The 19810-nt window shown below is 48.4% G+C and overlaps 1 protein-coding gene across 2 annotated transcripts in view; it reads left to right on the top strand.

Moving 5' to 3' along the window:
• Window positions 1–19810, top strand: part of IMMP1L (inner mitochondrial membrane peptidase subunit 1) — a 569671-nt gene that overhangs the window by 217798 nt on the left and 332063 nt on the right. For both annotated transcript variants that reach the window (XM_069623548.1, XM_069623549.1), the window contains one exon: window positions 3181–3269. In XM_069623548.1, the coding sequence (XP_069479649.1) occupies window positions 3181–3269 (89 nt within the window). The remainder of the gene's footprint in view (window positions 1–3180; window positions 3270–19810) is intronic.

Raw genomic sequence — 19810 nt, 5'->3', positions numbered from 1 at the left:
GTAAATTCAATTTGAACATGTGCAAACATTTCAGCATTGCAGATTGCAGCGCCCTTTTCAGCACCATCAGATTATTTGATTCAGTGTTAAATTAATAATCATGTGAATACAATTTTCAGTCCATCAAATAAAGTGGATGCTGCCGTTATTTGTTTGATGTTGGGTCTGTGATGTCACTTGTATGTCACTTGTTCCGAAGTTACTTCACAGGTGTGGAGTTAATACACCTTGTTGGAAATTAATTTAAAAAATGTGATTACTTTTATGGTTTTTCAATATTAATATTAACCTTGCGTAATGAAGGTCTACAAATGTGTTGCTCACCTCTTAAACTTGGTGTCCCAGTTAGTAGTCTATACTAGTTGAAGACTGCATAAGAATATTCTATTTGGTAAAGATATTTTTGAAAATGTAAGCCTTTTTATCCATGATACCAAGTACTTGCTATGTAAAAATGTTTTGCCTCACGGCGCATACCTTGTTTGACAAAAGTAAGACGTGCAATATTATAGCAGGGCAAACTGGTGATTCACATTTGCCGTCATATATGTTATGATTTTACCACTTCTGTAATGGGAATTAAGTGAAAAATAGGAAGTATGAATTGGGACTAAAAATAAAGAGTAAAGTGGTGTGAGCTATGCTCTGAATTGTTAACTGCAGAGAGGGCAGTTCCCACACATAGACAGAGCGGTCAAGAAACATCACGATCCTTGTGCCTGATGTTAAAATGGAGGGAAAATATTCGGCACCTGCAGAAAAATGCCCTCACCTGGAGTTAGGGAGATAACTTATGGACAAAGAAACTGCGAGCCAGGGAAACTCCGCCAACACCTGGCCAGCCAACCAGTGAGTGTATCCTCTCATTCACCCTATTCCGCTCAATGTAAAAGAAACTCTTTCTTCAGTAAGGGGAAGCTGAAATGGAGACCTGATGGAAGGCTTTTGGTAGCGAAAGGATGAGGAAGGAACATTTGTAAGTGAGTTTGTTGATGGAGGCGAGGAAGACATTTAACACCATAGAAGGTTGGTGGAGAGAATTGGAGTGGGTGGAAGGAGAACACCAGAGACAGGAGAAGACTGGAGACCAAGAAGGGTCTAGGAGGAGGTGGAGGAGGAGGAACAGGGTAGACCAGTCTCCATTCGAGAATATGCATTTGCTAAGCAAAGAGAGCCAGAAGGTAGATGGGGTACTGAAAAGCAGGTGGTAGAACTGAGACCTGGTCTGCGGTCCAGCCAAGGGACAGATGCTAGAGAGATTCGACCTTGTCATCATGGGTCCTGAAAGTGTTAGGACCTCTGCCCAAGAGAGGGATAAAGAGTGACTGCCTGGGAGTATGGCCTGGCATCTGGTTGGACTGGCAAGCCTACCAAAGACAGAAATAACACATGCCCATTGAGGGTTTGAGCAAGAGGGCTCAGTAAGTTATCAGGGCTCCCCAAAACGCATGAGCCTGTGGTGGACTTGTGAAAGCAGTGTTTGCCAGTGCCTAGCATCAATGGCTGGTAATTGTTAGGGCTAAGCAACTTTGGCTCAGGAGGGCTACATCAACCAGCCCAGTATGGGCAGCCGCACTACCAATGTAATGGGCCAACAATCCTGCAAAGCAAACCTCCGGGACGAGTCAGTTAGAAAAAAAAACTCCCTGCTCCTCCAGGTGCATGAGCACGCCTTAGACCAATCCAAGAGTTCTTCATATAGGAAAGGGGTTATATCGTGCTGGCCGTCCTGATCAGCTTCATGAATTGTTCTCGTCAAACTTCATTAGCTTCACGGCTGGCTTTGTACACTGCTGCCTATCAGATTTTGAAGTTGGTTTGTCACAGACCCCAGTAAGGGCCATTAAGGCTGTAATTTATATTCTAAATGTATTCGTTTTGGTAATTCGTATATAGTTTTTTGATTTGTTGTAATCGATTTGTTTTTTGATTGGACTGTGCATCCCATCTCCTCTGAAAAGACGACTTGTGCATGATCTTTTTCGAAAAAGCAAACCAGGGTGAATGTACACCCTGTTATATTTTAACGCTGATTTTAGCTGCGGTCCAAACCCGAAATCATGTTGACAATTTAAATACAGATGCTGCGCATCTATTACAGGTTAGAAAGCTTTTCATTCGCTGATCTTGGACTGGCTCATCTTGGAATTCACTGCTTTGCAAAGTTAAAGTGCAGAAGCTGACCTCGGTTGATGAGCCATTCAGCGGCACGATTGAACCTACTGCGGGGCCTGATGAAGCTGCAGAAGCCAGTTACAGAGGAATCGTTGAGCAGACACTAAAGGTCTCGCAATTGAGTGGGTGCAGATTAGCGGTATTAATGAGTCTATGTCCGTTGTATCTAAATCTAACGCTCAAAGGCACAGTTGCAGCAGAAATGCATGTTGGATAACTTTACGCCTCCACTGGGCAAGTCCAATCCTGCACGCTTGTTGGCACACACTGTGGTGTAATTTGGTGTGGTCGGTTAACCCGACCATACATGGCAGATTCGTCATCCCTAGCCTCCTCCTAGAAAGCCATAGAACTAGTTGGGAGACCACGTAGCCTGCTCTCATGTACTTGGCGATGCCCTTGGGGTCGGTGCTGTTTGGGCAGTAAAGGTCATAACTACACTGGCCTGTATGAAGTAGGGATTTCTCTGTCGCCGCTGCTGCAGGCCAGCCGCAGCACTTAACGCTCGAGAGGTTCTTGGCACTGGTGTTTGCCCCATTATCCGTAGGGTTGGGATTATAGGAATGGTTGTAGAACACTCTCTCAATGTTCTCATCGCTGCCTCAAGCAACTCTGTGTTGACTTGTCTCATCAAATGTTATTTGGTGGGTGGGTACGTGTTCATTGTTTAAATATCCTGGTGCAAGGATATTATCAAAACCCATTTGACAGGTATTCTACTTGGTCTGCTTTTATGAGGTTTCAGTATTTTACAACTCTTTAATCAACATCTTTAATAATTCCGTTAGGTTACTGTTATGTTTTATTTTTATGAATGTGTTTACTGTCACCACAGAATATCATGCATTGATGCAAAATAGCTACGTATGGCTATTGGCATTTCAAAGTATTCATGGGTGTGCATGTAACATGATGGGACGTGTAGGCTGCTTAACGTGTACAGTTTACCTATCCCTTTGCACGTTTTGTTCTGTTTGATTGTACTAACAATTGTTTTGTTTTCAGTGCTCTGGGCCTTCGATGGAGCCAACGATTAATGATTCGGACCTGGTGGTGTCGGAGAGCTTGAGTCGACATTTTTATTCAATTCAAAAGTATGTAGCGATTCCTCTCATCGGTCGTTATTTCCTACTGGATTGGTCGCAGTGTGTGTTGGGCTAACACTTTGTTGTCTTTTTTGCCTCCACGTTTAACTTAATACTTATTTGCTTTGAAATTGTGTTTGCCAACATTTCTCTTTCCATCTGATAATACAGCTGAGAAAACAGCTGAGTGTGCCTATCTGGTTCCAACACCTACCCTCTTCCATTAGCCGCCTGGCAAAAGGAGTTTGCTGATTAACAGGCTGGGTCCTTCACTCTGAAATGCTGCCCGTCACTTCTGTGACTCCTGCTACAGAAGTGTGAAAACCTTCTCGCGTTTCCAAAACTGTACACAAGGCCAGGGTTCTGGGGAGACTCCTCTCGACGTGCTCGTCTTTCAAAGTCTGTTGTAGGCAGCCCGGCAGCTGCCACATTTTGTTTCTAGCCAGAAAGATTTAAGGGCAATTCCTCTGAGGCTGATAAGAGTGCCATTTGTGTTTTTGCTTCTCGGCGTACACTCCTCTGCCTAAAATAGGCTTTAACTGCCACTTACTTTGATTCCCCAATTGCAATATCAAAAATACAAGTTCCTATGTGCATCGTTTTTAATATATGTACTGCAGGATTATTGGATCAAATTAAACGTGTGTTTTTGAAAACCTCGTTTTGAGACGTGAACAATGCGACTGCTCTGGTTGATGCTTGATTGCACAATTCGGGCTTTCCAGCAGGGTTGGTGCCGGGGCCTTTCAAGTTTTTAAGTTGCAATGGGGCTCGAGCCCCTGGGAACCCGAGCATCTGCCCCCATGTTGTCATTTTTATAACAAACAAAACACTTTGGAACATTACACTTAAATGTGCGCTGTACAGTGCGCAAGTTAATTTCTTGCTGTATCCAGCAGCCACTATCACCTGGTTGCCTTTTTACCAGGTTACAACATTAGCCCTTTTCTGACAAAGGGAGATGTATAGCTTTTCAGTGGATATTTAGTATTTCATCTCCCTGCTGGCTGCCTGTCCCGTAATAATCTTCAATTGCCAGCATTTCTTTCTCTCCTTTATAATCTGTGCGCCCAGAGGTGCCTCAGGCTGTTTTTCCCAGTTGTAGGCAAGGTGGCCCTGAAACACAATTTTGAAATGACCCACACAAGCCTGACACTCTCCCCTTTTGTCCCAGCTGCTCACTCGGTTAATACAGGAGTACCGTTTATGGTCTTTCCATCAAATTTTTTGCAATGAAAAAATTAGCATCCAATGCATTTTTTTTTTATGGGGGTGGTCCCCCCAACGCCCTTTAAAACCCACCACCAAAAGAATGAACCCTTTACGCCTCAAAAACATCCATTCGATGCATATTTTTTTCATTGCAAAACTCTCGATTCAAAATAATTCGATGGAAAGGCATTCGATGGATAGACTAGATACCGTGGAGTACCGCAAGGCGCATGTCTATCTGCTCTCCTATTCAACCTCTATATGTCCACCCATTCTGGAATCCTCAGCTTGCCCAACTTCTCGTGCTACAACTACGCTGACGATATGCAAATCATCCTTAAAATCCACGGACACCAACCCCCAGACCGACCTCGAAGTCTGTCTCCTAGATACTGAGCAATGGATGGCAATAAACCACCTCCTCTTAAACCCCACTAAAACCGAAATCATGGCGTGCGGCAACACTGCGCTTCTACCTCATCCTCTCCCTTGGCCCTCATCCCTGGGCCAACCCCCCGCCACCCTTCTGACACAGTAAAAAAACTAGGTGCACTATGGACTCCCTAACCCTCTCCTGACAGATCAACAATGTGTCTAAAAGCTGTCACTACCATCTCAAACTTCTCAGATGCATCTTTCCCTACCTCTCCTTCCCGAACAGACTTGCCGCTGTTAAGTCTATTGTAATGTCGAGACTGGACTATGCCAACTCTCTATACCTAGAGTCCCAGCATACCACCTGAATAAACTCCAAAGAGTGCAAAACTCTGCTGCCAAACTGCTCCTCGCCTTGGGTCCAAGAGACCAAAGCTCGCCAGCTCTCTGAACCCTCCACTGGCTCCCAGTCGGACGAAAGGCCACTTTCAAGACCCTGTGAATCAATCACAACCTTACCTCCCACCCGCACCCCAAGATCAAGCATTGCCCTCCTTTTAGTGATCGCAACCACTAACTCTGCCAGGAACGGAGGATCTGCTTCCTCAGCCTTGGCCCCGACTCTGTGGAACTTGCTTCCCCCACATATTCGACACACCCAAAGACATTCCACAAAGTACTAAAAACATGGCTCTTTCATAACACCAACCTTAAGAAGCGACTGAATTTCCAACAACCAATGACTAAATACACAATGGGACCCCCAACCATGTTTGTTTGTTAGATTTATTTTTAGAGCTCTCCGGACCCGTGGGTAGAAGGGCGCTTTAAGGATACGGTTACAGTCCTGAAATATGCATCAACATTTACAAGGTACATCAATTTACAAAGAAAGATTACATAATACGACAATTTACATACAATACAGGTGTGGTTGCGGCTGTGAGATATTGGAGATGAGGGTAAAAGCTACTGTTTGTTCAGTAGCCAGCCAATAACCAGTTTCCTAAAGATCGGGAAGGACTCAATGGTTTTAATTTTGAGTGGTAAGGTGTTCCAAAGTTGGGAGGGTAGCACAGTGAAGCTAGCGCCTCCTGCTCTTTTTAAGGCGAATCTGGGCACTAGTAGGCTTAAGGAGTTGGATGATCTGGTGATTCTGGATGAAGATTTTAAAGTAAATTTGTTGGAGAGGTGTACGGTGGGGCTAGATTATTTAAGTCCTTATGAGTGAGGCAGATAGTTTTGAGGTCGTTTTTTTTTTTTTTTTTTTTTTTGCTGTATGGAGTGCCATTTGCACGCTTTCCTGGTTGTAGAGATGTGTTCACGCCTTGGGATGTTGAGTGCTGCACGTAGAGCATTGTTCTGGAGAACCTGGAGTTTGTTAATTATGGATTGGTTGGCTCCTAGGTACAGGCTGTTGCAATAGTTTAGTTTGGATTGAATGAGTGCTCTGGCCAGAGTGAGGCAGCTGTCGGGGGATAGGAAGGGTCTGCTAGCCCTGATTAGCTTACCCGTATAGGCAGTGGCTGAGGCGGTTGAGTTGATTTGTTTGGCGAGGTTGGTGTTGGCATCAAGGTGGAAACCTAAGGTTTTCACACTTTTAGCGATAGGGATGGTGTTACCGTCTATGATAATGTTCTTGTAACTGGGGCTGAGTTTAGACAGGTTATTAGGAGAACTGACCAGCAGAAGCTCCGTCTTCTCATCATTCAGGCAGAGGCCGTGGGTGGCCATCCATGCCTGAATGATGGAGAAGATTTTGTTGATCCGGGTGACGTCCGCATTGTAGTTGCCTGAGATGGTGAGGAGAATCTGGGTGTCATCTGCATAGTTGGTGTAGGTGACACCCAGACGGTCCAGTTTGTCGAATAGAGGCTTCGTAAATATATTATACAATGTGGGGGAGACACAGGGGCCTTGTGGGACTCCGCAGGTGATGGGGATCGGGTCAGCAGCGGCTGTTGTGGAGAAGACTTGCACGGTTCTATTCGCCAGGAAGGATTTTATCCATGCGGAGGCAGAGGAGGAGAAGTGGGCTGCGATAGATAGATGGTTGCATAGGATTTCATGGTCGACTAAATCGAAGGCCGCTGAGAGGTCCAAGAGAAGTAGGATGGCTGCATTGCCTTTGTCTTTGATTTCATCAATCTGGCTTTTGAAGTCAACCAGAGCGGTTTCAATTCCATGTTGAGGTCTGAAGCCAGATTGACGTATACCCAGCAGTTGGTTAGATTCCAGGTACTCCTGAATCTGGATGTAGGCGACTCTGTCCAGGATTTTTAACAGAAACGGGACAGTGGTGATGGATGGGTCTATAATTGGTTGGTATGGCTGGGTCTAGGGATTGTTTTTTTTTAGGAGAGGGAGCACCCAAGATTGTTTTAGGTTGTTGGGGACAGAATTGTTGGCAAACGAAAGCTTAGTGTTAAAGGGGGAGAGGTCTCTGGCAGCATCTTTTATTATTTGGGCAGGGCAGCTGTCCCCTTTACAATTAGAAGGTTTTAGGAAAGTGATAATTTTTTGGACTTCTAAGATGGTCACTTTCTTAAAGGTGAAGCCTATGTTGGCTTTGTTAGATGTTGGTGGGCTTAAGCTGGGGTTAGTGGTTTTGTTGCTGGGGAGTTGTTGACGTTTGTTCACAATTTTGGTCTGGAGCCCTGTGATTTTATTGTTGAGGGCATTCTGGATGCTGGTGCACCAGGGTTTATTTTTTGAGCAGTTGTCTGGAGGGGGGTTGGGGTTTTCTAGCTCCTTTAGAATTTTAAATAATTCTTTGGTGGAAGAGCCTGCCTGATCAATCCTGACGTTATAGGCATCTTTTTTGGTGCGAATTATTTCATTTTTGTATAACGCGGTGATGTTCTTGAGATTGGATTTGTTTTCAGGTGAAGGGTCAGTTTTCCATAGTAATTCTAGTTTGCTTTTCATTTTCCTGAGTAGTTTGAGTTTGGGAGTGTACCACGAGTTCAGGTGGTTTATTGGTTTGCTTTTACGTAGTTTCAAAGGGGCAATGTTATCAATGACGGTAGCCATGGAATTGTTGAAGGTGTCAACTAGTAAGTTAAGGTCAGCGTTGTCCTGTAGGGCGTTAAGGGTAGGTAGGACCAGGGGTAATAGGGCTTCGGCAGTGATGTTACGCTCGTTTCTGGTTGGGCAGGCTGGTGCCAGAGGGTGTTTCTTAGGCGTGGTCTGGTTGATGTGATTTCAAGTGGGATAAGCTAATGATCTGTCCATGTAAGAGGTTGGGGGTCCTTACAGGTGGTGTTGCAGTTAAGAGTTGCTACCCAGTCGAGAATTCTACCTTTCTGGTGAGTCGGTGAGAGACTGAGTTGAGCGAATCCGTGCTCAGTTAGGGCGTTTGCTAAGGATGCGGCTGGTGCATCCTTAGCGTCGTCGTAACCTAAATTGAAGTCGCCGAGGATGATAGTTTGTGCTTGTGGCTTGGAATTTTCAGTGATGAGTGCTGTAATGTCTTCCTCGAAGGTCCCCGGGAGGTCTGGGGGCCTGTATATGAGGTGTAGTGTAATCGTACTTGTGGGGAAAGTTTGTAACTTGATTGTGAGTAACTCGCAGCATTTGAGTGATAGTGTGGAGACTAGTCTGCAGCCTGGTGGTGATCTGGAAATGAGAGCTACGCCTCCTCCCATGTCATCAATGAATACAGCCAGTGATGTTTCTGCGTGGCTCTCCGTGTCCGTGTGTTGTCGTGTGCCCTGCCTTGTTCCCGTGATGTCGCTATGTATCCCTCCGGCCCCCCGTCCTTTCGCTGTAAGCCCAACCCTCTTTTCCCTGTGATGTCCCTATGTGCCCCACCCCCTTTCTGTCGATGCATACCCATGCCCCTGATCCCTGTGATATCGCTGTTTTCACAGCCCCTCATTTCCCCTCGATGTCACTGTGTACCCACAACCCCTTAGGTTCCCACGTTTCACTGTTACCTTGGCCATCTCGTCCCTGTGCCCCAAACTGCCGGTCCACTATGAGGACTGTGTGCACAGCCTCTTGCCTCCCAGCGGTGACGCTATGCGCCCACAGCTTCCCACCTGTCCCCAAGATATTGCAGTACACCCCATGCCCCTCTTGTGTCCCTCGTAGTGACTGTGTGCCCAACCCTCTCCGGTCCCCCTTGATGTCGCTGTATACCCCAGACCCCTGGTCCCGTAATGTCTCTTTGTACCTCTGGCCCCTGCATGCTTGCTGTTTGCCCCTACCTGGTCCCCCGCAATGTCGCTGTGTACCCAGCCCTTCCGGTCCTCATGTACCGTTCCCAGGCATGCCCTCGTGTCCGTACCTTAGCACTTGCACAGTCTGGGTTTCTCTAGACCTAGTGCAGTAGCTACTCTCCACATTTTCGCTGATCATGGCCTGTGGGAGTGTCTCTGCGTCCTCTCACGTTCCCTCCCTTGTCATCGAGCGCTATCAAAGCGCCATATGCTTAGGCGCCTTACGGATGAACCATCATATCATAGCATATCACTACGGGGGCGTGGCCTGATGTCCGAGGAGTGAGGACGCAGGTTCCCTGAGCTCCGGCTAAGCCACAGCAGTCTGATCCTTTCTGGGTGCTTCCAGCCCATATATACCATCCACACCGCAATCTACCGGCGACCGAGGTGAGGAGCTGTGCTTTCCTCCTTACCCTGACAAAAATCGGAGCCCGAGAAGCCTCTGCCACGATCCGGCCCGGCTCCCCCTCCTCCCCGTGCGAGGCGCACAAGATGACAGCCGCTTCGTGCTAATGGACTGGAGGCACATATCAGCGCCGTGAGCCAGCGACTGCGGAGCCGGGCAGGCCCCGCGTTTCTCCTGCAGACACTCCCTTTTTGGGGGTACAGGGCGAAGCCCACAAGAGCACCATTCGGAACCGGGGGGTGCCCCTCCCCCCACGGCCCGAGCGTCCTGGATAACGGCCGAGGGCCAGCGCTGCCGCGCGGCGAGGAGCCAATGTGCGGCTGGCACACAAAGAGGTAACTGGACTGGGGATCATATCAGCGGCAGCACCTCCACTACGGCACACGCGCCCTGCCTGCACGCTGAGGAACGGCGCTGATCCATACCCGGGGGACAGTGCGTGATCAACGCACTTGGTGATTCCCCCCCACCCCGTGATCTACGAGCCGGGTGTCCGGTGTGCCTGTTGGGGGGAGATGCCGCTCCGCGCTAGGTGGGTGGTGCGGGAGCGGATTGTGGCGGAACCCAACAAGACCATTCACGGCACTCCCCGACGGTCACTTCAGCATCGGGGAGTCGCTCCCCGAAAACAGAGCTTCCTCCATCGGCGGCGCTGGTGGTCGTCAGCCATCTGCTTATCGCCACAACACCAGAACACTGGAGATCATCTAAGACAGTCCTAGACAGTCACTTCAGCATCGGGGAGCCGAGCAGTCGCTCCCCGACACAGAGCTTCCTCCATTGGCGGGGCCGGGGTCGCCAGCCAACTGCCCTTCGCCACAGTACCGGAACATCAGAGTCCATCCACGGCACTCCCGGACGGTCAGCTCAGAACTGGGGAGCCGAGCAGCCGCTCCCTGACACAGAGCCTCCTACATTGGAGGGGCCGGGGTAGCCAGCCATCTGCCCATTGCCACGACCCCAAGACACTATCCGCATGTAATGGGCACATCCAGGTTCTCCCAACCACGTCTCCCCTACACACAATAGTGCTAACGTGGTGAAATCCTTCCTTGGTGCATGCATAGGTCCCATTATCAGCGCTTTCTGCCTGCCAAGAAAACCCACCGCCGCCAAGGAGTACGGCCACCCCATAGGGGGCAAATCAATCAATTGGACACCACGGAACCAAGTCACGGAGCCCCCCCCCCCCCAGTGCTCCGACCATATAGTACACTGCCTGGACAGTGTTATTTCAAGAGCCCCCAAGGAGGCCCCCCAACATCATAGACCACTACAGAAGGGGCATGGTCGCAGACCTAAACGCCATTTATGCCACTGACACAAGGCGCCACCATACCTCAGGGTCCAGACCATCACTGTGAGTGGCAGAACTGCACTGTCGTACGCTTCCTGGAGGCGAGGTCTGAGGAGGTAGAGGGTCGGGCCAGACGAAATAATATTAGGATTCTAGCTATACCGGAGGGGACAGAGACCATGGACCCGACAACCTATGTGGAATCCTTAATACAGCAGGAAATAGGGGCAGCGAACCTCTCACAGGGCTTCGCCATAGAGAGGGCTCACAGATCTCTTCAGAAGAGGCCCCCCCTGGATCCTATCCTCGTCCCATTATAGTGAAGGTTCTCAATTTTTTCGTGACCGCTAGGTGATTCTGAAATTCGAGAGAGAGAGAGAGAGAGAGAGAGAGAGAGAGAGAGATACTCAATCGGTGCAGAGAGCAAGGAATTCCTTCGTCCCGATCAAGGCCAGGCTGAGGAGACTAAACCTAAAATACATGCTGCTGTACCCTTCACGATTAAGAATATCGCACGCCCTTTGTAGATTACCTTCAGAGTCACCAGAAGCAGCTACCATGTGGATGGAACATAACCTGGCTGAGGTCCCCATGGAACCCACACCTGAGAAACATAATGAAAATAGCCAAGGATGATCGCTCGGTGTCCCAGCTAGGGCACTCATGGCCCTTGTATTATACCTTAAATCAGAACGAAGCTACACTACCACTGAAGCAAAACTACGACATGAGAATGCTAAATGACTGCAGGGCTCACCTGACCTCCTGCACATGGACACAAACCACGGACCCGCTGATGACCAGTGCAGGCCAGCTGCCTGCACGCAAGCACTCGCGCCAGAGACCCGGATTGGGTCGGACAGCGCGAGAGCGCCCGAGCACTGCACCCCGATGACAGAAGCTGGGTGCGTTAGTTACAGTTACTTTTTCCAAGTTGTTATTGTTTCGACTGTCCTATCTCAGATGATCAATGGCCGGACTGGCTTGGACATTGGACCGGAGGCAGGGGCTGCCTATCCTATACAAGCAGAACAATATATGACGTATGATTCGACGCACATAACCCGGAAGGAGGGGGGCTGCTCCCCATTATAAGGAACCCACTCATGCAATGGCAGCAAGACTCAAGTTAATCACATGGAATGTTAGAGGGATGGGAACCTATATACGGAGAAACCGAATATACTCGTACCTGAAGAGAAAAAGGGTATCACTGGCCCTCCTTCAAGAAACACACCTCACCACAGAAGCCACAGACAAGATGGTAAGCTATTGGGGGGGCCAGGGCAACGGCGTATCCTACTCGAGGTATGCAAGAGGAGTCTATACGTGGGTGAGTCCGGAAACACCGTTTCACCAAATGGGGGTAGAATTGGACAAAGAAGGCAGGTACGTGATAGTGTGGGGCATGCTTGAGAACTCCCCTCTGTGCATAGTAAACTCATACTTCCCTCAACACAACATACCCTCCCACATCAAGGAGCTATGTGCCAGACTGTTGCATTATAGAGAATATACTTTTATACGGGGAGGAGATTTCAACTCCGTCATGAACGTCAAATTAGATAGATCCGCAACACCACGTATACCTAACAACGTTTCCTCAGGGTCCCTCTCTAGGATGGTTGCAGACCTACACTTAACTGACATTTGGAGAGATCTTCACCCCTCCGACAGATCATATTCATTGTACTCGGCTCCCCATAACCTCCACACCAGGATAGATTACTTTTTCATCGCCAACGAGCTAACCCCGCAAGTTGAATCGGCAGATTATATGGGCAGATCAATCTCGGATCACTCCCCTTTACTGTTACAGCTCTGCTTCAAGGGCCCTCGCCCACCTATCCCGATGTGGCGCATGCCAGTAGACACCCTAACCGAACCCACATTTAAAGAAACCCTAGGTGAAAAGCTAGAAGAATATTTAAGGATCAATAAGGGATCAGTCAGGAAATCGAGCACACTCTGGGAGACGATGAAAGTAGTATCAAGGGGAGAGATAATTGCTGAAGCAGGCGGGATCAGGAGGCAGCTGAGAAGAGAACTGGAGACAGCAGAGGAGAAAATCAAGACACCTCGAAAGCGGCGGCCAATCGGCCACCGAGAAGGAACCAGAACTGAAAACGATCAGAGAAGACTGCAGGGTTGCATGGGAAAGACTCTCAAAGTTCGACTTCTCTGTACGCACCCTGAAGGCCCACAAGGAAGCAGATAAACCGGGTAGAAAACTCGCATGGCTATGCAGGAAGGAACACCTGAGACCAGCCCTCAAGGAGATCAAAGATAGGAATGATATAACCCATAGGACACAACAGGAGATTAATGATGTTTTCACAGACCTCTATACAGAGCTATATGCCCACAGGAATGAGATTCCTTTGGCAGATATAAGAGACACGCTGGCCGAAGTAGGACTACCCAGGTTGAATCAGGAACAACGGGATACGCTGGAAGAGGCCATCACGGTTGAGGACATCTCAGATGCGATTAGATCCCTTCCCACATGCAAGTCCCCCGGGACTCATGGTCTTACTCCGGAATTTTACAAGGTCTATGAGGAGATTTTGTCCCCTGTAATGCACACAATATATACAGAGGCATATGAGTCTGGAACTCTTCCTAATACCATGAGAGAGACCCTCATAGTCCCAATGCTCAAGCCAGGTAAACCAGCCGACAAGTTTGACTCATATCGTCCACTGGCGCTCCTGAACTACGACAGCAAAATATTAACAACCATATTGGCTAAGAGGCTCTCGAGGGTGATTGGATCTCTGGTGCACGAAGATCAAAATTGATTCGTTCCGGGACGAAACACTACTGCCAACCTCAGGAGGCTCCAACATATAATAGCACAAACAACCGAATGCAAGGAAGACCTAGCAGTACTCTCTCTTGATGCCATAAAAGCCTTTGATTCAATTTATTGGGAATGGCTGATTGAGATTCTGAGGGAGTTTGGGCTCGGAGAACATTTCATCCGTTGGATCAAGGTGCTCTACAACAACCCGGTAGCAAGAGTAAAAACGGGAGCCATGGTGTCAGAAGCCTGGTCTATTCAGAGGGGTACCAGGCAAGGATGCCCGCTGTCACCAATGCTATATATCCTGGGTTTGGAACCAGTGGCAATCTACTTCAGGAAGCAGTTTTTTGACGCTGGCATTAACACTGGTGGGTCGGATAATATTATTTCTTTATACGCAGACAATGTCCTCCTATATCTGCGAGACCCCTTGAAGAATGCCCCAATAGTACTGGATGTCCTGGATAATTTCGCAAAATACTCAGGGATAAAATTTAGCAGACAGAAGTCATGCTCGTTCCCACTTGCAAGTCTAAGGGGGAAGCCTGTGGAAGAGCTTCCAGAGATCGGGATCCGTTGGCAGGTGGATGCCTTCCGCTATCTAGGCCTTACTATCACACACACCACTATCCACCCATGAGTCCAACATGGAGGCTGCAATGAGTGGAGTACGTAGATCCATAAAATTCTGGTCGAAGCTCCCGCTCTCCATGATGGGTAGAGCTGCAATATCCAAAATGATAATACTCCCCAGGTTCCTCTACTACTTCACCAATGTGGCATACTACATTCCCCCACCCTTCTTCAGGAAGCTGGAATCCCTGATTAGGGACTTTCTCTGGGGACGAGCCAGACACAGACTCACACTAAGTGTCCTTACACTTACCTGCACCGAGGGTGGCATCCAGCTTCCCGATTTCCAGAGATACTACTTGGCGGCTCAATCGACACATCTAGCAATATGGCTTTCAGACGAACCTACAGCTGAGTTGAATCTTCTCTCCCAATTAACCTCACCGTTGCACCCCAAAGAGTTAATATGGAACACACGAGTTGGCCATCCAACCTACCCATGATACTAGATGTGGGGAGACAAGTATGGAACAGGGTTAGGTCCATAGTCGGACTACAAAACTCATATGCACCCGATATCCCCATGCTGGCGGACGTTTGCAAAACCCCCAGTGACCTATCAACACTGAGGTGCTGGAAGAGTTACGGCCTCTACACATGGGGAGACATGTTCTCCGAGGGACTCTTCAGGGACTTTGAATCACTGCGAGAAAGGGACGGACTTCCACCAGGCCAATTCCTTTGGTACCAAAAAGTGGAGCATGTAGCCAAGGAGAATTGGGACAAATGGCCTGAAGAACCAGAGACACACCCCCTTCTGCGGGAAATATACGACCTCGGCGACGGCTGGAAGCCAGCATCACGGCTATACACCCAAATAAACAACAGGCCTAACCCAAGGAGTGCACGGCTGAAAGAGAAATGGGAGACCGACTTGGGGACTGAAATCACAGAGGGCGAATGGTTGAGAGCCCTGGCATACCCAAAGGAGGTATCTAGGAATGCCAGGTTCAGACTGATCCAACTGAACGTACTTTACAGAACTTGTATGACCCCACATAGGATATCCAGGTTTAATAACACAGCCGACCCAAGATGCCCTTGGTGCTCCTCCGACCTGGCGGACATGATCCACATGTTCTGGGCTTGTCCCAAATCTCAGAAACTCTGGCAGGCCGCTGAACAAACCTGCAGGAATGCTGGGCTGGAGACATATGGTTGGACACCCAAGGAGTGCCTACTGGGCACTTACCCGAGGCTGAGTAAAATCAGGCACCTGGCAAAGCTTATGGACATGGCTTGTGTGTTAACTAAGAGGACGATTGCCATGGCCTGGAAATCGCCAGCAGGCCCCAGATATGAGCCCTGGATTAAGGAGATGGAGAGGTGGACCACGGCCGAAACTAGAGCTTGGGAGGAGGGGAACAGCTGGGGAGGCGACGGAGCGAGCAACACACTAGAGGCCTGGAGGGCCCTCCTGAGAGACATGATTTTTTCGACGAACTATAAACCTCCTTGGACGCCAAAAGGGAACAGAGCGCAGAGACCAATCCATTATTCCCATATGCGTCACTATGTCACTGCCCTGAGTGGGTCAATGCAGAGAACTGGCTTCGGACCTGAGCCCCTAACCTAGAAACATGGAACACGAGGTGCTAGTAAATGGTGGGACAGTCAATGTTGTTATTTTGTTTGTTTATTCGTTATTGTTTTACTGCAGTTTACTTGGCACACAATATATACATAAGATGATGCAATCCAAAGCAGTTGCTAAACAGCTTTTCTGTATACTTATAAATGCCAATAAAAACATTTAAAAAAAAAAATAGCATATCACTACGCTTACTCTCTACTCTACACCATCACTCTATTAGAGTACATATATACCCCTCGATAAATTCGGCCTAGCTGCTCACATAGAAGCACTACCACACAAACACCTCTTCACTCTGATAAAACGCAGCTATAGCCCATGGCAAACCGGCCTAGCTGCACACCTAAGCGTCCTACACACCTACGCAGCCAGAACCCAGTCTGGATGTCTACCCACCAGACTGCATACATTCAACTGTTATCCTCACCACCACTCCTAATGCTAGGATGCAGCTACCATTAGGCAATTACATTAGAAGCACACATAACCGGTGCAGCCACGCACCCTACGACACCTACTCTCTCTACCGACCTGGACTGCGGTCCCCGAGGGCACGCATACCCATTACCCTTTAGGTCCACACGTTTCACTATTGCCCAGACCATCTCGTCACTGTGCCAAACTGCTGGTTCACTATGACACCACTGTGTGCCCAGCCCCTCAGCTCCCCGCAGAGTCGCTATACGCCCCCGCTTCCCACCTGATCCTCTATGACATCACAGTTTTTGTTTTGTTTGTTTATTTATTTGCACCTCAGGCCCAGCTAGTGTCTCACCCGGTCCCCTAAAATCTCTCATTGCACCCCATGCCCCTCTAGTGTCCCATGTAGTTGCTGTGTGCCCTGCGCCTCTGGTCCCCGGATGTCCCTGTACACCCGCAGCCCCTCTGGTACTGTGTTGTCTCTGTATATATCTTGCCCTTCATGCCTGCTGTTAGCAGCATCGCTGGTGGCCGGGGTAGTGGTATCTACCCAGCCCTCTGGTCCCAATGTACCATTCCCAGGCATGCACACATGTCTGTGCCTTAGCACATGCACGGTCTGCGTTCTCCAGACCAAGTACTGTAGCTAGTCTTCCCATTCGTGCTGCGCTTGGCCTGCCGGAGTGTCTTTGCATTCTCCCTCATTTCCCCTTGTCACCTAGCACCTTCTAAGCACACTGTGCATAAGTGCTTTGTGAATTAACCATCATATCGCTACGCTTACTCTCTACTCTACACCATCACACAATTAGAGTACAGCTATACCCCTCAATAGATTCGGCCTAGCTGCTCACATAGGAACACTACCCCATGAACACCTCATCACTCTAATAAAACACAGCTATATCCCATAACAAACTGACTTAGCTGCTCACATAAGCGTCCTACAGGCCTAACGCAGCCAGAACCCAGTCTGGATGTCCACCCACCAGAATGCACACATTCAACTGATATCGTCACCACCACACCTAACGCTAGGATGCAGCTACCATCAGGCAATTACATAAGCTGCACACATAACTGGTGCACCCACACACCCTACGACACTTACTCTCTCTACTGACCTGGACTGCGGTCCCCGAGGGCGTTCAACCTACCAACGCTTTGAGGTCATACCAATGATATATAAAGCGCTATATAAATGCCAAATAACATAACATCTTCAGCCGGCCCTGCTTTCCGACGTAATCTCTTCTCCAGATCACCATGTGTTAAATGTAATCCTGAGTGCCTGAAGTCCGTTTAACTATAAAACACTTTCAATGGTATTATTTTTCAGCAGAGACTAGTGTGAAGTTTACTATAAATCTGGGTCCACTTCACCACTCTTTTCTCGCTGCAAAGTCATGAGCTTGGAATACCTTGCTAGTCAAAGAGATTGTTTTCTTTCTGTTTATTTTTCCACATTATCCACTATTTTTATTCATCGCTTAAATTTGGCAAAGCCAACTTTGCCGATAATTCCTGTGTCTTTTGACTTTTGGGTTGGTGTAAGGGAACATTGTAACTCAGTTCTTTTTTTCCTTACCGCTTGTGTGTGCATCCAAGCTCTTTTTATCCATCCTACCTTGCTGTTTTTGGTTTTGACACATGTATGGTGGTTCTTTAATGCCACCTTCGGGCTAAAACAATGCCACAGGATTGAGGGAAAAGAGAAAGGTTGGTAAGAAGCAGACTAGTTACTATGGTAAATGAAAGTTATATTGGAATACATTGGCTGCATCATGCATTCTTGTTTTCACTTACTCAACATTATTTGGTCCAGTCCTACGTCATAGCCCTCGTCCAAGTCCTGGCCCTCCCCCTTCTTTTTAGTACTTCGTTAGTCCTTCTCCAGCATTGGCTCTTTCATGGATTCACATGATGTGAATATTTCCTGTCGTCAGGCTGGGAAACCTCAGTAACTTTAATATAGTGGTTTTCCTATGGAAAACTTTGAAGCTTTGAGTGTCCTATCGACGTCCTTATGGGTACTTTAGGCCGCACCAATAGGATGTCCAGTATAAATAGCCCCGCCCTGCGGCTTTTCTTCTGATTTTATCCTCACCAAACCTGGAGGAAACCCGAAAAGGATGTTTGCCTGAAGGGGGAGGCCAGAGGACGCATGTGAATCCATAAAAGATACCAACGCTGGAGAAATGGAGTTACAGGTAAGAAACTATACCTTCTCCAGCACTGGATCTTTCATGGATTCACATGCTGTGATTAGACTACGTAGCAGTAAGAGTACCCAGAGGTGCATAACAGGCAAACAAGACATATGCAACAGGTAACATTACCCAACAACAGAAAAATATAAATGTTCAGTTATTTCGAAAACCGAAAACGGTAGTAGAGCCAAAAAAAGGCCAAAGATGTGGGGTTTACCTTACTGGAACAGGCGTTGAAGCGCTGCATGCCCACTTGCACGTCCTCAGCATGTTGTTGATTCAGACAGTAGTGTCTGGTAAAGATGTGCGGCACAGCCCATGTTGCTGCTTGGCGAATCTCACTGAGCGGTATGCCTGCCCATAGAGCTGCTGAAGCCACCACGGATCTCGCAGAGTGGGCCCTGGGAGCTGACTGTAAAGGCTTGTTGGTTTTCTCATGGCAGAATGAAATCGAATACGATACCCATCATGAGATGCCTTGCTTCGAAATCGGCTTCCCCATGTTGGAGGGGCCAAAAGCCACAGAGAGTTGTCTCATTGTCCTGAAGGACTGAGTCCTGTCCAGATAGAACTCTAAAGCCCTCTTGACATCCAATGAATGCAACACTTTCTCTGCAGGAGTGTTAGCCCTGGGAAAAAAGATTTGTAAGGATATTGTAGTGTTCTTGTGGAACTCCGATGGATATTTCGGGTAGATGACCAGAGTCTGTAGTTCCGAAACCCGCCTGGCAGATGTAATGCCACTAGAAAAAACAATCTTCCACGTGAGAAACTTCACAGCCACCGCTGACATAAGCTCAAACGGTGGTTTCATGAGGGCCAAGAGCACCAAGTTGAGACTCCAGACCGGAGAAAACGTCTTCTTTGGGGGAACATCCTGAAAAGGCCCTTGAGGAAATGTTTAATCAATCTGTCACTGAACAGAGGTATAGAGTTGTGCTGCCGCGTGTACCTTGAGATGGCAGCCAAGTGGACCTTGATCGATGACAATGCCAGACCCCCCTTCGCCAACAGCAGAACATAAGGCAGGAGTTGTGGAGGCAAAACCTGCAATGACTGAAAGTTCAGCTGCTCCGAGCACCAGACACATTACCTTTTCCACTTCCGGCCTTAAGATGTGTTGGTAGATCGCACCCTTGCGGCCGCCAAGGTGCAGCGACAATCCAGAGAAATCCTTAGGTGTCCAAACTGGGAGTGGTCAGGAACCACGCTGTAAGGCTGAGGGAGCCTGGGTTGTGATGCCACACCTTTCCCTCGTTCTGAGACAGAAGATCCGGCTCGGACCCCAGCTGAAGAGGGTCGTCCACTGCTAGGTGAAGGTCAGAGAACCAGGTCTGTCTGGGCCAGAATTGGGCCACCAGGATCATGGAA

The sequence above is a fragment of the Ambystoma mexicanum genome, chromosome 11 (genome assembly GCF_040938575.1).
Source record: "Ambystoma mexicanum isolate Mex_15411 chromosome 11, UKY_AmexF1_1, whole genome shotgun sequence".
Lineage (NCBI taxonomy): Eukaryota > Metazoa > Chordata > Amphibia > Caudata > Ambystomatidae > Ambystoma > Ambystoma mexicanum.
Note: the sequence above shows the minus strand (reverse complement) of the source record. Positions and strands in the feature narration are given on the sequence as shown.